Below are 22,095 nucleotides of genomic sequence, written 5' to 3' on the forward strand. Positions count from 1 at the left end.
CTCCTGAACAAACCCATTCTTTGTTTGACTACAAGGCAATCTTTTCATGTGTTTCCCAAGTAAGTACTCTACATACTGCTACCTGGGTTTCCACTAGTGTCATTTAATGAAACAAAATGTACTTTTTCCTAATAGAGGTTTCATGCTCTCCAATATGCCACCCTACCAATTACAGTTCATGCTCTGAATTCCTTTTATCTAAGTAATAAGTCTACAATTTGTGAAACTGGTTCCCAAACTTTAAAACTAGCTCTCTCTGTTCTCCTTGGCAATAGAATTTAGGTTTTATTTGTCCCCAAATTAAGTTTTTCCAGTAGAGAGGCTTGGGACTAAGAATATTTATTATATTATAAAGTAAAAACATAAAGTCCTGTCTAGAAGTTAAAATATAATAAATCTATTGCTTATTTCATAAGTCATTTTCTAGGACACACAGGGAAATATTTAAGCTCTTAAGTTAAATGATGAAAATATTTCATGTCTACCTTTTGATGGTGAGAATTATTTGTAGAAATATTTATATGCTATTGGTGATGTCAGTAGATATCTTTAATGACAAGGTGAAACTTTGAAAGAAGTCAGTGTTAAGCTCAGACAGACAAAAGGCTGGTCAAATCTTAAGTGGTTTTCAAGTTGGAATTTTTAAGAAGGCATTCAAAACAGTACATGAACAAACCTCTTTTTAAAAAAATATACCAAGTAAGAAAGAATTTTATATTTCAGAGGTTACAACAGCATTTAACAAGTAAGACAAAGACAACTACCTTTTGCTAGTAAGATCCAAGTAAGAAACTGTTTTAAAGCACAGCACTGTGAAGCTATCCGCAGCATCACAAGCACATGTTCAATCCCTGGCTGGCCAGGGAGCTACCCACATGGCACAGCAGACCTCTCCTATCTTGCCCACTGCTCCCCTCAGCAGTGGATTTCAGTCAGTCTACCTGTTCTGTTATCCACTCTTTCTGGTGAATCCTCTCACTCGCCACCTCTCACCCCGCCCCGTGCCTGTACCCCAGTTCTTGTATGCATAAATAAATAAATCTTTTAAAAAAAGAAACTGTTTTAACCCATTCCTGCCCTGTGATGTAGTCATCAAATTACACTAGAAAACTGTTGTTTACTAATTTTTGAAGAAAGCAGAGAGCGACCCTAAGCCCTCCAGTGGGAAATTTGTTATTGACAAGATCAGATCATCTGCTGTTCAAAGAAGTCCATTAAACCTACCTGTATCTGGCCATCCTGGTGGTACAGGGGTTAAAGTCTCAGCACTATCAAGCTATCACCATCCACAGAGGCTGGCTGGTTTTGATCCACAGCCAGGGGATCTACATGGCTCAGTAGATCCCCCTGTTTTGCTCCCCACTCTGTCTCTGGTGAATTCTCTCACCTCCCACACCTCTGTCCTACACCTCAGTTCTCGTATGCATAAATTAATAAAAATAAATCTTTGAAAAAAACAAACATAGCAGTAGCATGTTTAGTAGTCATGTCAGTGCTAATGATAAACTCTCCATTACTGATGATAACCAATTCCAAGCTTTCGAGCCTTCTCCTCTGACCATACTCAAAAGCAACAACTGTAGTCCTGAAGGCTATATAGGACCTTATGTTTCTGGGCTCTGAGTGAAATTCTTTAATTTCCACATTCTTTGAACATTATCAAAAAGTTTTGAAAGAGACACTCAGAAGCTACTTTAATACTGATGGTTATTTTCTTAAAGCATGCTTTCAAGGAGACACGCAAGAAATTAAATCAAATTGTGACATAAGCACAGCTCATGTGCTTATGTAAATTTTAAGAAAATTTCATCTATGAGCAGAGAATAATAAAAATAGAGCCAGTGATTAACATCAGTCATACGGAACTGAAAGAAGGGTGCATTATTAATTTTTAAAATAAATGTATTGATTCTGTGCACTTCAGTATAAAATATATAGAACTACATGTAGAAAATTTGGAAAAGAGAAAAAGAAAGTAGTTACCATCAATCCTATTCAATCATTGTTTTAATCATGGCATCTTGTCTTATCAATACAAAAACTGATTTTCAAAACTTGCTGAAATTAGTTTTTATCAAAATAATTTTAAGATATTTTTAATGTAGATTTAATTTGTAATGTGATAAAGTTCAAAGATATAATTATAGAGAAGCAACTTATATATGGTATCAAAAGCAAAATAGCCACAAACTGTTTTAGTTTCAAAATATTTGTACTCTATTTACTCAGTTCTTTTCTATCTGTCTATCCTCACATGTATTGTTAATACAAATGTTTTGACTAAGTCCTGGCACGTGGTATGCAATACATAGATATATTTTGTGTTATGGTTGCTAATTGTACTTGCTAATTATACTTGGTAATATAACTAAGCCAAGTTATTCATTGTACAAACACTCAGTACTAAATAAATCCTTTTAAAACTCCAGTTAAAGTTTAGAACAGAATCTTAAATGATTAACATTATTAAAGCTCAAAGAAGTGTAGCTGATAGAACTCATTTAAAATACATGGGTTCTTTTTTGATTGCTGAATAATATTCCGTTGTGTATATGTACCACATCTTCTTGATCCAGTCATCTATTTTTGGGCATTTGGGTTGTATCCAGGTTTGACCTATTGTAAATAGTGCTGCAATAAACTCATGCCATTTGCAGCAACATGGATGGAGCTAACAGGAATACAGGGGAACCAAATAAAACAACAGTGTAAAAAAATAATAACAGTACAAAACACAACAAAGCAAAAACAGACAATTATAAATCAGAGGCATACTGTAGTGGGGGAGGAGGGAGAGGGATCAGAGGGAGGGAGGGAGGAGAATAGGAGACTGAGGTGATGGTGCACAGGTGCACTGGGGAAGGAAATTCTATGGGGACTAAATCTGAGGGGGTGGGGGGAAGAAAATATTGTTTAAAAATAAGAAAAATTAAAAAAAACAATTTGAACATAAAAAAATACACAGGTACACCAAAGAACACAAAAACATTGATTCAAAAGAATACTTGTACTCATATGTTTATTGCAGCACTATTCATAATAGGTAAAACCTGGAAACAACCTAGATGCCCAAAAATAGATGACTGGATCAAGAAGATGTGGTATACATACACCGTGGAATACTATTCAGCAATCAAAAAGATAAACTCATGCCATTTGCAGTGAAATGGATGGTGCTAGAAGGAATCATATGCTCAGTGAAATAAGTCAGAAAGAAAAAGAAAAATATTGGATGGTTTCACTTATAGGAGGAATATAGGAGAACCAAATAATATACATGGGGTGGGGAATAATAACAGTTCAATACACAACAAAACAAAACAAAACAAAACAAAACAAAACAAAACAAAACAGACAATTATAAATCAGAGACATCCTGTAGGGGAGGAGGAGGGAGAGGGATCAGAGGGAGGGAGGGAGGAGCACAGGGGACTGAGGTGATGGTGCACAGGTGCACTGGTGAAGGAAATTCTATGGGGACTACACCTGAGGAGGGGAAAAGGAAAAAAGCAAACATTGTTTAAAAATGAACAATGATGGGCATCGCCGGTGGCACAGCGGGTTGAATGCTGTTCTGTGAAGCTATCCACAGCCTCTGCAGTGCGGGTTAGATTCCTGGCCGGCCAGGGAGAAACCCACACAGCGCGGCAGACCTCTCCTGCCTCACTTGCTGCTGCCCTTAGCAGTGTCTTCGGTTTGTCTGCCTGTTCTGCTCCCTGCTCTGTCTCTCACCATGCCGCGCCTCTGACTGTACCCCAGTTCTTGTATAAATAAATAAATCTTTATAAAAAAAGATGTAAAATATATATGGATTAAAAATAAATAAATAAATACATGGGTTCACTAAATGCTAAGATGTAGTCCACTTTGATAGTTATTGGTTTCCTTGTAGGGACAGAAATCATATTCTCATTTTTTGAGGGATTCATTACAAATAGAATTATCTTTCCTGATGACATTCCTTTCAACAGACTTCTGGCAAACCTCTATCTTCCCTTAATCAGGGCAGGAACTAACTGTCTTGTACCCCTTATCCTTAGGACCCTCTGAAGGAGTGAATTTCATAAATTTACTTCATGCAGCTCTGCTCTGTTACAACTTAGGGAATCCTTCACAGTAGTCTTCTGAAACCACCATCACAACTCAAAGAAGGGGCTGCAGTGGAATTTGGTCATTCAAGGTGTTCCTTCTGATCTAATGAAACCGGAAGGGATTTTGTTTTGGGAGTGTTTTTTGTGTTTTTTTTTTTTAACTCTGCACATATAGATGATGCCCTGAGGCAGCTGAGATGACCACTTGGCATTACCCTCCTCATATAAAGTCCTTAACACCTAATGCATTTGATACTATGGCTTGGTTGTGTGGCTGTCTACTATGTCTTAATATCTTCTATGTTGGAAAATACATTTTATACTGCATATTTTTAAACCTGTTTATTCATGTTTATGTAATTAAATTTGTTAATTAACCCATCCAAATTCTGAACATATCAACAGGTAACTGCAGAATCACTCTCTTTTTCTAACTCTAATGTTAGCATCTGTGCTATTGATTATTCGTGATTCCTAAGCAAAAAACAAACATCGCTTCCACTGAAAACCATTTTCACAATCGAGATGAGAACCAGCTTAGCATCAAAGTTCTACAGTAAGGGGCCTCCCCTGTGGTGCTGTAGGTTGAGCGCAGCACCGTGAAGCTCTCTGCAGCCCTCTGCAGCGCCGGTTCGATTCCCGGCCGGCCAGGGAGATTCCCATATGGCACAGCAGACCTCTCCTGTCTCGTCCACTGCTCCCCTCAGCATTGTCTTCAGGTCCATCTGCCTGTTTTGCTCCCCGCTATCTCTAGTGAATTCTCTCACCCTCCCGTGCCTCTGACCAGTTCTTGTATAAATAAATAAATCTTTAAAATTTTGTTTTCTACAGTAAGATTATTCATCACTTCTTTGAAGATTTCATGGTGTTGAGGTAGCAGGAATCATTTTCTCAACTAAGTAGAAAAATGGACTATTTACAATATAAAGTTTTATGGCATTACCCTCTTCATATGAAGTCACATTGTATATATGTCATAGTGTAGTGATGGGCTTTGCATTTTCAGGCTTTTCTCACCATGATAAAGTTGATCTTAAATAAAAACCTTTCAAAGACTACAAGGCTGAAAAATAAGTGTTCCCAGCTACATCAGTGAATTTTGTACTTTAATATCTTTTTTTTCCCCAATTGGTTGCTGCTTTCATTATCCCTTACTTATAGCTTCCAAATTCTGTTCAAAGGGCTCTGTTCAGGTTTGAAAAGAAAGAATTACCCACGGAGTTGAGATGGATGTTCTGAGCACAGCTGGTGATTGTTGTTGCATCACTTGTTTTGTTAAGAGCATTTCTTCTCAATCCCTTTATGAGATAGCAAATAAGTGATACTATAAAAGCCTACCTTGTGAATGTTTTAGATAAATCTTATTGTTTTTAAAGGATCACTTTTCAAATAGATGATCTCATTCTAGAGTTCTGAAAACCAGAAAGGGGAGTGATGCCACACAGCATTTAGGTGTGTGCTTCAGAATCCCTGTAGTGAAACATGTCACCCTCCCATCAGAGGGGTAATGACTTGAGAAGTGCCTTCATGCTCTCTTTGGTTTCCATGGTACTCATTGTCAATGCCTTTTGTCGTAGGCAGAATACTTCTATGAATTCCTGTCCTTGCGCTCCCTGGATAAAGGCATCATGGCAGATCCAACCGTTAATGTGCCTCTGCTGGGAACAGTGCCTCACAAGGCATCAGGTGGGTGGTCTTCACTCAGAGAAAGGTTTACACTTAAAATGTAATGGTGACGGGACCCTTTTTTAAGCTCCAGATGTCACCCATCGGAAGGAATATGAAAGGCTTTCCTGAAGAGATGTTGATTTTAGGGCAACTCAGTTGTTGTCCCTTCATCCTTTAGGCAAAAGGTGAGCATGGGAGTGAAGAAATGACAGTTTGATAATTTCCTACTTACTCTATGTAGTCCTAGTTGATGAATGATACCAGATTAACAAGAGAAAGTTGCCAGGTGAGATAAATCTTGCCAGTAATGTGGATTCATATAGTGAACATATACATGGCAAAGAAGCCAAGTAAGTAAGTAGGAGCAAATGGGATGTCAAGAAAAACCTTGTATTGTATTAAATGGGAATTTGAAGGTAAGAAGAGACATGGAAAAAGAAGGAGAAACGGGTTCAGGCTATTAGATTTAATCATCCTTTTTGCTAAGAAGATAATAGTATGTGATGTTTATTTACAGCTTTTCAGCTTGCAGAGTACCTCTTCATTTGGATCTGAGTTATTTGAATGAGCCAAGGTCCAAAATTACAGCTCCTTTTTAAAAATTAAAATATTAAGGTGCATGAGATTAAACTGACCTTCCCACAATCATTGGTAGTAAGTGGTGAGTTGAGAATAGAGGCCAGGATTTATGACTTTTGGAAAATACAGAGATCAGTTACATAACATGTTCAAATATTTCTACAAATGCACATTTCACATAATTGTGGCAATATTATGTATTTAGTTTGCATCATGACTCTTTTGTTCCTAACACTTTAACATAAGCGTTTTCTCATGTCATCATAGATTTCCCCAAAAGTTGTTTTTATTGCCCTTAATAGTATTCCATTTATAAACATATTATCATTTTTTTACTCACCCACAAAATAAGTGTCTTACTTAGAGTTTGCAGGGTTTGCGTGTGTCAACGATCACCGTAGGCATCCTCTCTAAAGTCCCAGGCCATTGTTGGATAACTCCTCGCACAGTAGCCCAGCACAGAGTGGCTGTGCAGAAACCAATTTTCTGTTGCTGAGTGTACCGAAATCATAAAGCTCATCATGTTAAAATGGATTCTTAGAATTATTGTGTCAAAGGACATAAACTATGAGGATGTAAATTATGAACTTTTGAAAAGATTCTTAGAATAAATTGGAAAAATTTCCACATACTTTCCACCAAGGTGGAGCCCAATTGTACCCTGGTTAAAGTGCAGGGAAGAGCTTGCCTTACTGTAACTCATCAACATAGGTTATTAATCAGGTGAACTATTTTGCTGACTTCAAAGTGAAAAGTGGTTTCTCAGTATCCTTTTAATTTGATTTTTTAAATTCTTATTGAGGTAGAGCATATTTAAGACAATATAAGATGTCTATGTACTATGCTCATTTTTATGTTGCTATAAGAGTATTTTCATTGATTGGCAAGCTTGCTTTATTGAGCTTATTGTAATTTTTTAAATTTACTGCTTATATTTTATTGGGGGGGAGGAAATGCAGAGGCTTTAAAATCCTATGTCATCATGGGCCTCCCTGGTGGCACAGGTGGTTGAATGCCACACTGTGAAGCTGTCCATAGCCTCTGCAGCGCGGGTTTGAACCTGACTGGCCAGGGAGATTCTCTCCTGTCTCACCTGCTGCTCCCCTCAGCAGTGTAATTCAGTAGATCTGCCTGTTCTGTTCCCGGCTCTGTCTCTGCTGAATCCTCTCACCCTTCCGCGCATCTGCTCTGTATCCTGGTTCTTGTATAAATAAATAAATCTTTTAAAAAAAATCCTATGTTATCAAAAGTATCTTTTCCTTTGTGATTTTTCCCCATTATTTTTATGCTTGGAAATTATTCCTATTCCAGAGTCCTATTCCAGAGGGCAGTTATCATTTATCATATATCAGTTATCATTTATACACATGCTTCTAGTATTTTATAAAAATTTACTTTAGCAATAGTATGAGATAGGGCTCTAATCTGAATTATTTTTCTGAGTCAACAAGTTTTCCAGTGTGAGAGTTTGACTTGATTCAAGATATTCCTCGTATTTCACATTAAGTTTTTCTATAACGTAGTTTTATTTTTTTTAAAGATTTATTTATTTATACATACAAGAGCTGGGGCACAGGCCAGAGTTGCGGGGTGAGGGGGCATGAGAGGATCCACCAGAGACAGAGTGGTGAACAAAACAGGCAGATTGACTGAAATACACTGCTGAGGGGAGCAGTGGGCGCGACAAGAGAGGTCTGCCTCATCATGTGGGTTTCTCCCTGGCCGGCCTTGGATCAAACTTGTGCTACAGAGGCTGAGGATTGCTTTATAGTGAGGTGCTTAACCCCTTGCACCACCAAGGAGGCCCCTATAACATAGTTTTAGAGCTCATTACTTGTTCTGATATTGTAATATTTTACTTGTATAATTTTATAATAACTGATAGCTTAATACTGTCTGTTTTATTAAAAACTAATCTTGTTCTTCTACAGAAATTTTAGAATAATCTTGTTAGTTGTACTGAAAACCTCACTAAGAATGCTTTAAATCTACAAAATAATCAGAAAATCAGGAATGCTTACAAAGTCTACTTTGTGGTTATCCACTACTTCCAACAACACCCTGGCACTGTAAGAGTTTGGGCGTTAAATTAGCATAGAGGTTTTCCCATTTTCTGGCATAAGTACCAATGTGGACCTAGACAGGAGGAAAGCAAATTTTAGTCTCTTGGGTCATCCCAGTGATGCTGACACAACTAGCAGTCCACACAGAGGATTTTCATCTAATCTAGATAGGCTTGAGTATATTGAAAGAATGAGGATGTCTTGGTTCTGGAGATTGTAGTATTCACCTGAGATATGTAGTTCCAAGGACGTGAATATTCCCATTCCAGAGACATGGATAGCACAGTCCCACTCAGTTGTTACTGCTGGGATTTCACTATTTCATTGATAAGAAAGACAATCTGGCCACCAAATTCTTGGAATATGGTTATTACTCAGTCTCAACTGTGTCATATGGTAATCCTTTTTTTTTTTAAGATTTATTTATTTATGCATACAAGAGCTGGCCTACAGGCCAGAGGTGGAGGGGGGCAGTGAGAGGATTCACCGGAGACAGAGTGGGGAACAGGGAGACTGACCCAAGTACACTGCTGAGGGGAACAGCAGGCAAATCAGAAGATATCTGCTGTGCCATGTGGATAGCTCCCTGGCAAGGCCCGGGATTGAACTCGTGCTGCAGAGGCTGTGGATAGCTTCATAGGTTGCATCTTAAGCCCTTGTGCCACCAGGGAAGCCCTGGTAATCCTTTTTTTTAAAGATTTATTTATTTATTTATTTATTTATTTATTTATTTATTTATTTATTTATACACGCACTGGGTACAGGCAGAAGCGCGGGAGGGCAAGAGAATTCACCAGAGCCAGAGCGGGGAGCAGAGCAGGCAGAAGGACCGAAGTACACTGCTGAGGGGAGCAGCGGGTGGCAGGAGAGTTCTGCGCGCCATGTGGGACCCTCCTCTGGTGGCCGGGGAGCAGCCAGGGATCGAACCAGTGCTGCAGAGGCTGCGGGCAGCTTCGCAAACAAGTGCTCAACCGCTGCGCCACCAGGGGAGGCCCCCGGTAATCCTTTTTAATCAAAGATACAAAGATAATTTCCTATAAAATTTCTCTTGATCATATTTTTTGCTTTTCTTTTCAGAAGCAGTCAGGAATAAAACAAATTCCATTTTATATTTTCTTTCATCATTTTCTGATCGTTAAAGCTCTGATAAAAATGCATTAACTAAATTAATTACACAATTATGCTTGTTTACCTTCCAATAAATCTTGCACAATTTTGGATTTTTAACTTAGTGATTATACCCCAAATCTTCCCAGTTTTTTTTTTTTTACTTTGTGTCTAATAAAATAAGCTTGCTAAAATTCTACTTATTAGACTATTGAAACAACAAGATTTTAAAGACTATTTTAAATGATGTCTAGATAAAACATTTTTTTAAATGTGAGGTCTTTACATACTTCAGGGGAGGAGGAGGGAGAGGGATGAGAGGGAGGGAGGGAGGAGCACAGGGGACTGAGGTGATGGCGCACAGGTGCACTGGTGAAGGAAATTCTATGGGGACTACACCTGAGGGGGTGGGAGGAAGCAAATATTGTTTACAAATAAATAATGATATAAAAAATAAAAAATTAAATTAAAAAAATAAATGTGTAGACTTTATAAATAATGCAATTTCGGGGGAAAGTGAGTGATGTTTTTGGCAAAGTGAGATTAAGAACAATTTTCTTGAAGTTACTTGTGTATGTGCATATATACACAAATACACCCCCTTTGCATGTACAAACCCCCTACACACACAGACACACACAGACACACAGTCATACACACACAGGATTGTGGAAGCAGATGTAGGATTATTTGCAGAAATGCAGGTGCAAGAAGTTTATGGGAATTTTAGCCCGTCCTAGGGCAGTTATTCATTAGCCTCATTAGCTCAGTCCCCACAGTAGGAGCAGTGAGGGTACCTTGAATTATTAAAAAGTAACCAAATCAGTGTGTCTTTGCTCCTAAGCATCCAGGTAGTATTCATTATTCTACTGGGCTATTTTATACCCCCAAGCTGCTAAGCTGTTCTTTTATCCCAGACTCCTATACGCCTAAACATTGCAAGAAAAAAGAAAACTCTTGATCTTTAACAGTTATGAAGTGCCTGCCTTCTGGCATCTGAAGAGAACAAAAACAGGAAATACAAACTGCAGGGTGGTTCAGTAAAATTACTGAGTTGTATAACAAAAAACAGTTTCCATAAAGCCAAGGCTTTGCCTCTTTGAACACTCTGTCTCTGTCATACCATGAAATCAACAGAGCAGTGGTGTTTCTCAGCCAAGACTCGGAACCCAATGCCTAGAAATATTTTAAATAGGCACCAGTGCTGGAAGGACCATCTTTTTCTCAGTGACCCCCGTCCTTAGCAGAATGTGGGGCCCAGAACACATGCTCAGTTTGCAGAGAGAATGAATGGCTGTCAGCACAGCTTCAAGGACTGATGCTTATTTGTGTTTGATGATTTGAAATCATATAGCAGTTTATATAATCATGTGTGTGAAGTGTTGAGCATGAGCCCTCACCCACTTTTCTTGTCTCTTTCCTCTTTGTGAGGACAGTGACTGGCATCACCAGAGTCCTAGGCTGTATGAGCACCAGGCCCAGGTCAGTGTGGGCAAGGTATCAATCAGCAGCTTGCTGTTTATTTCTATATGAGTTAGTTTATGTGCAATCAAGTGCACACCAGTGTGTACTTGAATGTCATGTGAGTTATAATCCATCTGCTATAGTTTTTCTGAGTGGTTTTAATTCACCTTGGTTTAGATTATACAACTTAGACTGCACTGGAACTCACATCTGGCTGAATATCATCTAGTCTTTGGTAAAAATACCTCTCTCCTTATATGCTTCTTGCAAAAATACAACATGAATTTCACATTTCTATTATCCCTTAGAAGTATGTATGTCTTTCCTGCCTTGGATGATACCTTTTTTTGTACATGTGTCTTTCTAAGTGCACATTGTTAACATTTTATTTTCTGTATCTCCCACAATCTATGGTGAATTTGTTTCTTTCTGTATTTGTGTGTGTGTGCACATGTACATGTACAAGTGTATGCCGGTGTGTATAAAGGCTTATGGGTGTATCTCCCATAATTATATCTTTGTGTCTTTCAGTTGTGTAGTTTGTGACAGACAATATGCCAGGTGCTGAGATTATTGAAACAACTAAGATGCGGTCTTTGCCTTTGAAAAGCTCATGTTAGCAAAACCAACTAAAATCATTACAGTGTAATCACATAGAGGTCTTGTGAGTTACATAAGTGAAAGAATTTAGGCATGGAGTGTCAGGGATGGCTACGGGGAGCAAGTGTTATTTGCTTAAAGAGTGAGTGGGAAGATGCTGGACAAAAATGAGGAGAAAGAACATTCCAAGCAGCTGCATGGAAGTGCAGCATCAGGCTACTGTGGATGTGTACCATATGTTTGGGAACTGAAAGAAATCTAGTTTGGATAAAGCACACATTTTCACAAAAATAAATTACTGAAGACGAAGCTAAATAAAGTCTTTTAAAGCAAAATTCTTTAAGAAGTTTTAAAAGGTGTTTAAAGCTCTTATGACTTGAGTCTTAGAGATAAAATTTATAAGCAGAAAGGAGGACAAGTAGAGCTTGCATAAGATAAAATTAAATTTTAATTTTATGTTTTAAAATTGAAAAATGGGCAAATATAATGGAATTTCCTATACATATAATAAAATCTTTTTAATTTAGCATCCAAGACATGCCTTGAAATTTGACAATCTTGAGAAACAGAAATGAAAAATTGTTTTGAAACAAATATCTTCTCTTTCATGCTAAGATTCTGAAAGTTAAAATAAATATGCCTCCCTTTTTTTAAAGATTTATTTATTTATACAAGAGCTAGTGTACGCGCCAGAGGCGCGGGAGGTGAGAGGATTCACCAGAGACAGAGCGGGAAGCAGAACAGGCAGACAAACCAAAAGCACTGCTGAGGGGAGCAGCAGGCGAGACAGGAGAGGTCTGCCACAGCATGTGGGTATCTCCCCGGTCGACCAGGAATCCAGCCAGTGCTGCACGGCTGTGGACAGCTTCACAGCACTGTGCTCAACCGCTTGCACCACCAGGGAGGCTCAAATAGGCCCTTTTAAAAGAATTCAGTGGATTGAAAAATAAAGGCTGAATGAGGTCCAGGAAGAAAACATACCTGGAAAACGATAGTTTAGATGATGATGTGATAAAGAACATTCTAAAAGTTCTATCTTTATTCTTTCACATTGTTCCATCATTTCTATGCTTCAGGGAAATAAATCATTGGCCTACCCATTCATGCAAAAGACCCATAAGAAAGATTAAAAAAAAAGTTGTAATTGAACAAAGTATAAATGCACTGGAAGAGCTAATAAATTAAAAGAATTGTGAACTCCTCTACTTCCTTCTTTTTTTATTTATGTATTTTTTACATCATTGTTCATTTTTAAACAATGTTTGCTCCCCCCACCCCCTGCCAGGTGTAGTCCCCATAGAATTTCCTTCACCAATGTACCTGTGCACCATCACCTCAGCCCCCTGTGCTCCTCCCTCCCTCCCTCTGAGCCCTCTCCCTCCTCCTTCCCTGCAGCATGTTTCTGCTTCCTTCTGAAGTGGAAATCCTTATCAATGAATTTTTGTTTTGTAAACTTGCATTTTGATGTAAGATTTCATTAAACCAAAGCTTTCAAGGGGGACAATTTTACTTTGGAACTTCAGGCATTATTTTGCTTTTGTTTCTTTATTATTCCTGTTAAAATATTTGTATTTTCTTTTCATTTCTTAATTTATAATGCTCAGATCTCAAAGTTCAGGGGAACTGGAAATCCACGTTATTTTGGGACTGGCACAGTAATGAATACTGTGCAAAGCCTTGAGAGGGTTTTTTGGTTGCCAAGTCTGTTAAGAAGATTGTAACACCAGTTTGTATAAGTGCTTATTGAAAAAAGTGACCAATTTCAAGTTTATTTCTTCTTATGAACTTAGGGGAAAGATTTATGAAAACTCTAAAGGTTTATGATTTTCCCAAATTTGGGAGAACCATCACCTACCACACGAAAACAAAATGAAGCCAAAATGTGTATGTGTACTGCTAGCAACATTTCTTCTAATTAATAAGGGAGAATTAGAATTTAGAGAATTAGCTTAGAGGATTGGGCTTCCCCAGTGGATATGGTATGGTAATCCAGTGAAATACGGAAATTTATATAGTCATTCTCTCGGCCAATGACTTGAGCCACTCACTTTCCATCCAATGGCTTGTGGGAATTCTACAGTGACTTAATTGTCAACACCTGTGCACCCAGGTGATCATTAGAGTCATAAAAACGATGTGGCTCCTCCTTAAGAACCGAAGCCATTTGGGCCTCCCCCGGTGGCGCAGCGGTTGGGCGCTGGGCTTCAAGGCTGCCCGCAGCCTCTGCAGCACCGGTTTGTTCCCTGACCACCACCGGCGAGGGTCCCACAAAAAATAAAAAAATAAAATAAAAGAACCTAAGCCATTAAATATAAGCCTATCATGTGATTATTTCATCACACCAAGCTCTCTTCTAGATCCCCAAGATACAGACATTTCTAAATATTAACAAATAGCCTGAGAAAATATAAGATTTATTAACTCAATCCAGTGATTGGCATTTATTCTGAGTTGTAGAATATTTTCAAAAACTGTATTTTGTCACTTTCAAGCACACAGAATAAAAATAAATGAATGAGGTAGTGCTTACTGGGCTTTATTTAGTGGAATCTGAAATATCAAATTTTAGCTCTTTGGGGATTATATGAAGGCAAGCAAAGTTGTGCGCAAAGTGTCTTTCCCCAATTAATTAATCTATGCTGCCTACTTGCACCTCTAATTTTCAGAGATCCTTTTTTCAAGATAGTACAGAGCCAGACTATAAGCAAATATCCTGAATTCCACATTAGGTAAGGTACAAATTAACGAGAATTATTCATTCACTCTCCACCAAGATATACAAGTTCTGTGCAGAATGCCCAGAATATCATAATGCTGATATGAGGAGTGGAGACACAGGAATGTCAGATAATGACATCTGAACATTTTTGCTTTGTTCTATGTCTCTCTTACCACGATGCCTGTAAAACTGGTCTCAACTAAATAAACTCCTTCTACCTACTTTCTTTTTCTTTAGTTGTTCAAGTTGGATTCCCATGTCTTGGGAAACAAGATGGAGTGGCAGCATTTGAAGTGAATGTGATTGTAATGAATGCAGAAGGAAACACTATCCTGCAGACACCCCAAAATGCCATCTTCTTTAAAACATGTCAACAAGGTAAATGGTGATTGTGAGTCAAGAGAAGGCTAAGTCTTCCAGGTGTGATTTGGGCAGAAGAGAGAGAGAGAGAGAGAGAGAGAGAGAGAGAGAGAGATGATAGATACATAATTTTTTGTATAATTATAGCCACACCTGTGGGAAGAAAGCGTGGTAAATATGGGATCCTGTAAAAGCACAAGATATACTTTCTCTGCTTTGAGCCCACCCACAATTTTAGGAACTCCAATAGCCTTCAAAATGTTCTCCCCTTCCTCCAGCACAGACTTTGGAAGTGCCCAAGGCATCTCATCTTGCCTATGGTCAACGAAGAGCCCTTTCTGGCTCTGGTTCCTGATACAAGGTTGCCAGTCATTTCCAGTCACATAACACAACACTGTCCATACTCCCAGCTGAAAGGTTGGTGCTACTGACTTCCATGGAGAACCAGGTGCCACCATCATGCCAGTGATTCCTGGAAGACAAAGTCACCTCACTGCCACATTCAAAATGCCTATTAAAAGTATAAAGGCCTGGCTCCACTCCCATCCTCACATAAGTACACAAAGTTTTCCAGCACAGAATTTAAGCTCTGGAGGTTTTCAGTGCTCTGGAAAGACCCTAAAGGGTCATCCCACCCTTTGTAAATGAATATTAAGGGCAATATCATTCATTCATTCCAAGTAGATATCAATTTTGGATTGATAGGTGGGGATGAAGGCAGATTAAAACTTGTTTTACCCTCTTCCATGAATGCTCCACTGTTGGAAGTAAGATTGAGAGAGGCAAAATTTTACTTTGAAAACTTAGTGAAGTACAAGTGGGCTGGAGGGAATGAGCTAGAAGTATTGGTGTTCAATAAATTACAATAAATTTTGCCCAATGATAGATTGGGTCAAACCATGATCACTAACCCCTTTGTGCTCAATGTAATTCAGCCAACATGAATTTAAAGGTGTCCGTATAAACCTTGTTTCTCTTTGAAGCTGAATGCCCCGGAGGGTGCCGAAATGGTGGCTTTTGTAATGAACGACGCATCTGTGAGTGTCCTGATGGATTCTATGGACCTCACTGTGAGAAAGGTAAAGAAGAGCTGCCCTTGAACGTGGTCACATCACACAGGCGCCTATGTGTCTCTCAAACAGACCTCCTGAAATTATTTTCTGGTCACATTATAAGGATTGGTGAAATCTTAAAATCCACAGAGGAACTATAGATAGTGATGGGCACAGAGAACTCTGGTACATGTCTACACTCTTTGTGGCCACTTCCCACTCCCTGCAAAGTCACTGTTAAGTACACTATTCTTTTTTTTTTTTTTTAAGATTTATTTATTTATGCATACAAGAACTGAGATACAGGCTAAAGGTGTGGCTGGTGAGAGGATTCATTCACCAGAGATAGAGTGGGGAACAGAACAGGCAGATTGACTGAAATACACTGCTGAGGGGAGCGGTGGGCGAGTCGGGAGAGGTCTGCTGTGCCATGTTTGTTACTCCCTGGCCGGGAATAGAACTTGTGCTGCAGTTGCTGCGGATTGCTTCATAGGTTGTGTCTTAACCCCTTGCGCCACCAGGGAGGCCCCTAAATACATTATTCTTGAACACAAGCTTATCAAAGTTGTCAGTTTCTTTCCTTTGCTTGAACTGGCTTTCAGACACTAGCGTTATGATTGATTTGAAAGTATCTGCTCCAATTAAAAGCCACTTGACTCACAGTTAAGTCTACACTCAAATTAGGAAGTGGTGCAAAGGCCAAAAAAAGGATGAAAATAATTTGTTTAGTAAGTATATTCATTCATATCAGTGGAATTATTATTAAGGAAGTTATATGGAAAAAGAGATAAATAATAAAATGTGTATCAACCATAGGATGCATAAATACTAAGAACTAATTTGACCAGAGTAAGCAAAATATTTTCTTGTTTGGAATTAGAAGATCAAGGAAATAGGGCAGGAAAAGATATTTTACAGCTGTAAGACCACATCTTAGTCAAAATAATGACTCTGGGCTTAAATTTAATCAGCCATTCAAATGGAATAAATCCAAAAATCTTTCTATGAAATTGGTTTAAAAATAACCTCATTTATGCCACAAAAGTAATTCTTAATAAAGCAAACTTGTATATCTGAAGATTGAACATTTTAGAGTCAACCACAATACTTGAAAATGTAGACCTGTTATATTTTTGACATTTCCATAATGGTCCTGCTCCAAAACCCTATTTGACCTTAATGGAGTTCTCTCTCTCTATTAGCCCTTTGCACCCCACGATGCATGAATGGCGGGCTTTGTGTTACTCCTGGTTTCTGCATCTGCCCACCTGGATTCTATGGAGTCAACTGTGATAAAGGTAACAATTTGTTTTTAAGAACAAGGATTTCTTTTTATTTTACTTTCGAAACATTTGTTTAAAAGAAGTCTACTTGTACATTTTTTTAAGATTTATTTATTTATGCATACAAGAGTTAGGGTATAGGCCAGAGATGCAGGGGGTGAGAGGATTCACCAGAGACAGAGTGGGGAACAGAACAGGCCGACTGACTGAAATACACTGCTGAGGGAGCAGCGGGCAAGACAGAAGAGTCTGCTGCACCATGTGGGTTGCTCCCTGGCCAGCCAGGGATCAAACTCGTGCTACAGAGGCTGCAGATTGGTCAAAGTGCGGTGCTTAATCCCTTGTGCCATCAGGGAGGTCCCAACTTGTAAGTTTTTTAAAAGATTTATGTATACAAGAACTGGGATACAGGTCAGAGGTGTGTGGGGTGAGTGGATTCACCAGAGACAGAGTGGGGAACAGAACAGGCACATTGATAGAAATACATTGCTGAGGGTAGCAGCAGGCGAGTCAGGAGAGGTCTGCTGTGCCATGTAGGTTTCTCCCTGGCCAGGGATCGACTCGTGCTGCAGTGGCTGCAGATTGCTTCATAGGTTTCATCTTAACCCCTTATGCCACCAGGGAGGCCCTACTTGTAAATTTAATTAAAAAATATATGTATGGGGAAAACTAGTTAGGAGCTGAGAACCTTAATATCTGCTTAAAGACAGTGTCCACTGCCTTACATAAGAATCTCCAGAACAGCCATTCATTTCCCTGAACAACAAATAAAAATAACACACTTGTATTTCCTGGGAATGTAGTAGATATTCTTTGATAGGAAATTTAAAATAATAGTGGCATAAAAACATAACAGAATATATATAAAAGAAGTCTACTTACTATATCATTACTCTTCATAGCAGCTCTATAGAGTGTACCACTGAGCTGAGTGTTGTAATAACTTGAATCACAAATTTGAGTGTAGCTTAACACAGAAGCTTGTTTTCACTCACAGAATGCTCCCGTGCAGGATCTTCTGGTCAATGAACAGGCCTATTCCTCCACATAGTGACCCAGAACCTTCTGGCTAAGCTCTTTGGAGTTTTGGAGCTAGTTCACTGGATCCAGCCAATAAGCAGAGAAAGAGAATCAGAGTAGGCACTGCTTTAAACAAACAGAACCAAAACCAATCCTGGCTCAGAATTAGCCTTAAGGTTCTTTCTGGATGCAAGCAGAAGTATAATCGCTGGCTGGACAACTGTCTGCTTCTGACTTTAGGGGAGGGAGCATGGGATTTGTCAATATGTAGTTGTCCCTGCCACATGAGGTTCTGGCATTTCCTAAATCAGTTTTGTGGGTGAGCTGCTAAGACAGAAATGAAACAACCTGCTCTGAACTGCCTGACCAAGAAATTCACTGAACCCCAAGTCAGTGCTTTGCTCACAGATCACATCCCTGAGAGACGGGGTTTCTCCCTGGAGTACTGCAGCATCATGGCCAGATTTTACTCTCAGAAGGTGGATTCAAGCTTGAACCTAAAACATTGATTCATATACTTTAGAAGATACCTGTCTGTTTTTCCCAGTTCCCATCTTTTTATGAAAAAAAAAATTTAGTGAAATTATACTCATGTGAAAAATGCCAATGTCATAAGTAGAGCACTGTTTTTTCAAATAAGTATAAGCCTTAAAATAAGACAATGTGTTATTTTTGAGAAGTGTCTGTTTAGTGATAATGCAGTTAACCAATTAATATTGAAATAAGCATTGTTTAAAAAACAGGAAAAAATGAAAAATAAAAGAGACTTTAGCTGGAGTCAGTGTAATAATTTATGGTTGTCTGTCATTTCATGATAGAGTACTTTCAGATAATTATCTAATTTTATTTTCAGCAACCCTTTGGAGCATATAAAGTTTTATCCATCTCATTCCTTGATAAGCAGAATGAGATGTCCAGACCTCAAATCACCTGATCTCACTGTGCCGTGTGGCTGCTGGAGCCACCTGTTCCAGATCCCACTTCCTCTACAGTGACTTTGGGTCCGGGCAGGAACTGGAGCTCTCTGGGCATCATGCTTTTCCCATCTCTAAACTGGACTCTAAGCCACTAACCGCCCCCACCCCCCAAAGCCCTAGCCCTAAGTTCTTTGAGATAATGTGCCAAGGCTTCTCTACCTTATATTCAGTAATCTTTTTAAACTATAGCATGAGGTTAAACACAATTAAAAAATATATTAATAAAGATTATACATTAACAACACTGTTAATAATTAACAGCGAGTGAGTAAGATTCTTTTATTGTAAAACTTCCTTTTATTGGTCTAAATTTAGCATTCAGCATTCTCTGCTATTTCAATATTGAGCATTTCTTGATGCAGAACCAAATTCATATTATATCAAAACTATTAAGAAATTGAGCAAAGCCTTCAGAGATTTGGATGAGGAACTCATATAGGAACATATTTAAAGAGCCATGTGTGGGGCCTGCTCACGTGGACATGGCTGTTAATTGGTGTTGCTTGCACAGTAGCGTGCCAATTATAGTGTTTTTCTAGTTCTGGTGCACACACGCTGCCTGGCCCCTGTTGAAGGAAAAAGTTTTGTCTGTATTCCAATATGCTTTACATTTTGTAATATTTTACTTTTCTGATGGAAGAGTTTCCCACTTGTTAGACTCTAATAATTTTCAAAAATTCTTTTGGGGAATATGGTAAAATTCTACTTGGTCTCATTGGAAATCTGGGAACATTAAAATATAATATTGTTCACTACTTCAACAAAAAAAATGCATTCATTATCCAGAAGGGAGAATAGATCTTCTGAAAAATAGTTTAATTACAGGCACAAAGCTAGACCATAGCATTATATATCTGAAGACACCCTAAGAATGAACATTCACTGGCTCTTGGGCCATCTGTCAAAAACTTGAGAAATTGAGTAGTTCAGCATTGGCCTAATATCCCCTCAGCCCCAGTGACAGTTACTTAGTGTGTCTGGCTCATTTCCCTATTTAAGAATTATTGCACAACAGGAATGTAGAGAAAATCAGCCAGGATGATAAAGTATACAAATATTATGAGTGTGTCCAAGCTCTGTAACTTTCACTATGCTCTCAGGCTCACTGTGTTCTATACATCTGTAAGGGACGGTCCCCAGAGGGCATCAGCCAAGGGGGACTAATCTTGATATTTTCTCATCTCTTCTTATCTCCAGTAGAAACAGGGGCAAGTGGGGAGACAGGACACACTCCCCAAAACAACAGTCTGGCCCTCGTTAATTGTAACAGCAAATAGCAAGGAGGAATCCCAGTGTTGTTTCTCCTAATCCTAAATCCCAAGTCCTATCTCCAAAATCTCAATGCTGCTGCTCCCCTCTATCGAGAGGCTTAATTTTGCCAAAGGTACAATATTGCCTTAAGCTGGAAGGAACTTATGATTATAAACAAAAATGCTTTATCATTTAAGAAGCCTGGAATTCACAGAATATGCTAGTTGGAGCTCTTTTGCACAAAGAAAGCATACACTTATTGCTTTTGGATTTCCTTTCTGATTTTCCTACAGGAAGCTTACTTTAGCTTTTGTTCATCTATGGCCAACTTTGGCCTATTTTATATGGGACAAGAACAAATAGGCCATATAACTAGAATTGCCAAGAACCCAAGTTCTTATTTTAATCTCCTTTATAGAATGAGCCAACTTGTCTATTTTTAGATATTTGTTCTCCCTCTTTCCCTGTTTCCATCCTTCCTCTAGTTAGGTGCTAGTGAGTTGTGAAATTCCAGTCGGCATTCGGCATTCGATACCAAGAGAGAGGGTTCAGGGTGGGTTGCAGACAGTATGAATATTAATTGGATAATCCAGTTAATTGGACTCCCACAATAATATATCCAATTTCTTCTGGCTCATGCTGATGTGACTCCCCTGAGACTGTGAGGTCTCAGCCTTCCTTGTTCTCAATACACTTACACCTTCCTTCAAATGTCAGTAAGTCTATTTTTTAAAAAGTCTTAGTCCGTAAGATGAATGTCTGTTTATCTTGTTTTGAAAAAAAAAGTTGTTCTTTCTTTTATTGGAACCAAAGATTTTATCTGTTCCAAAGTAAGTTTTCTCCTTTTCCTTTATCTTAAAAACAATATTTCCTTGGGGTTTTTAGTGGTGTCCTTTTAAAAGCGTATTTACAAGCAAATGAAAAAAAATACTTTCACACATTGTGCCTTTTTTTACTAAGATGTCAACCACTTGGGTGGATACTGGTAATGTATGTGGTATCCCATTATGTTTGTGAAAAATCTCAAGTGGTCAAGGAATTGGTTATGATTTTTGTATTTATAATGTGATTTATTTACTAAATAAGTAGAAGGCAAGTAGCAGATGCCACAGAGGTATTACCGCACATTAAGTGAAGTTTCTGTTTTTAAATTGAACCTGCCTAATGCAACACCCTATATTATTCATTCTAACAGCAAACTGCTCAAACACCTGCTTTAATGGAGGGACCTGTTTCTACCCTGGAAAGTGTATATGCCCTCCAGGACTGGAGGGAGAACAGTGTGAAATAAGTGAGTACTGATTGACCATCTGCTTTCTTGTTTTCTGGGGACCTTAGGAAATCCGTCTCAAACCGCTCGGTTTTTTTTTTTTTTTTTTTCAAAGAGGAGCCAGAAGCCCAGAGTGAATGAATAGCTTGTCTAGGGTGTGAGCCATGTGGTTTCTTTCCATAGATTCTGCCACTGTCATTCTGATTAAAGGTGGAGCAGAGTGACATAGCTCAGCTCAGATGACTCAGAGAAAATGCCTCTAACTCAGATATATCTGGATTTGGGTTATTTTAGCATGTTGTTTTCTTTCTTGTTAGTATTTTTGCCCCCTTATCATCCTACAGAGCCCACAGTTTTAGCCTAGAAATGTAGACCAGAGCTTTGGGATTTATTAGAGGGTTTCTGGCTCTGCCATTTGCTGCCACATCCCCTAAACTAGACTGAGCCTAGAAACCCATCCAAGCGTAAAAAAAGAGACTCAAGAAAAGGAAGGTTGGGAATTTGCATTACAATGACAGAAAAAAAGAATGAGTAGCACACATAACAACATGAATGACTCACACAGATTCTAAGTAAATGGAGCTAGACACA

The 22,095-nt window shown here is 38.6% G+C and overlaps 1 protein-coding gene across 1 annotated transcript in view; it reads left to right on the plus strand.

Annotated features, from left to right (window-relative positions):
• Nucleotides 1-22,095, plus strand: part of WIF1 (WNT inhibitory factor 1) — a gene marked incomplete at both ends in the record, with an annotated part of 68,807 nt that overhangs the window by 37,263 nt on the left and 9,449 nt on the right. Inside the window, 5 exons of the mRNA XM_084255479.1 lie at nt 5,669-5,777; nt 14,529-14,669; nt 15,635-15,730; nt 16,906-17,001; nt 21,430-21,525. Coding sequence (XP_084111605.1) covers nt 5,669-5,777; nt 14,529-14,669; nt 15,635-15,730; nt 16,906-17,001; nt 21,430-21,525 — 538 coding nt within the window. The remainder of the gene's footprint in view (nt 1-5,668; nt 5,778-14,528; nt 14,670-15,634; nt 15,731-16,905; nt 17,002-21,429; nt 21,526-22,095) is intronic.

The sequence above is a fragment of the Talpa europaea genome, assembly GCF_964194135.1.
Source record: "Talpa europaea genome assembly, chromosome: 15".
NCBI classification, from domain to species: Eukaryota; Metazoa; Chordata; class Mammalia; order Eulipotyphla; family Talpidae; genus Talpa; species Talpa europaea.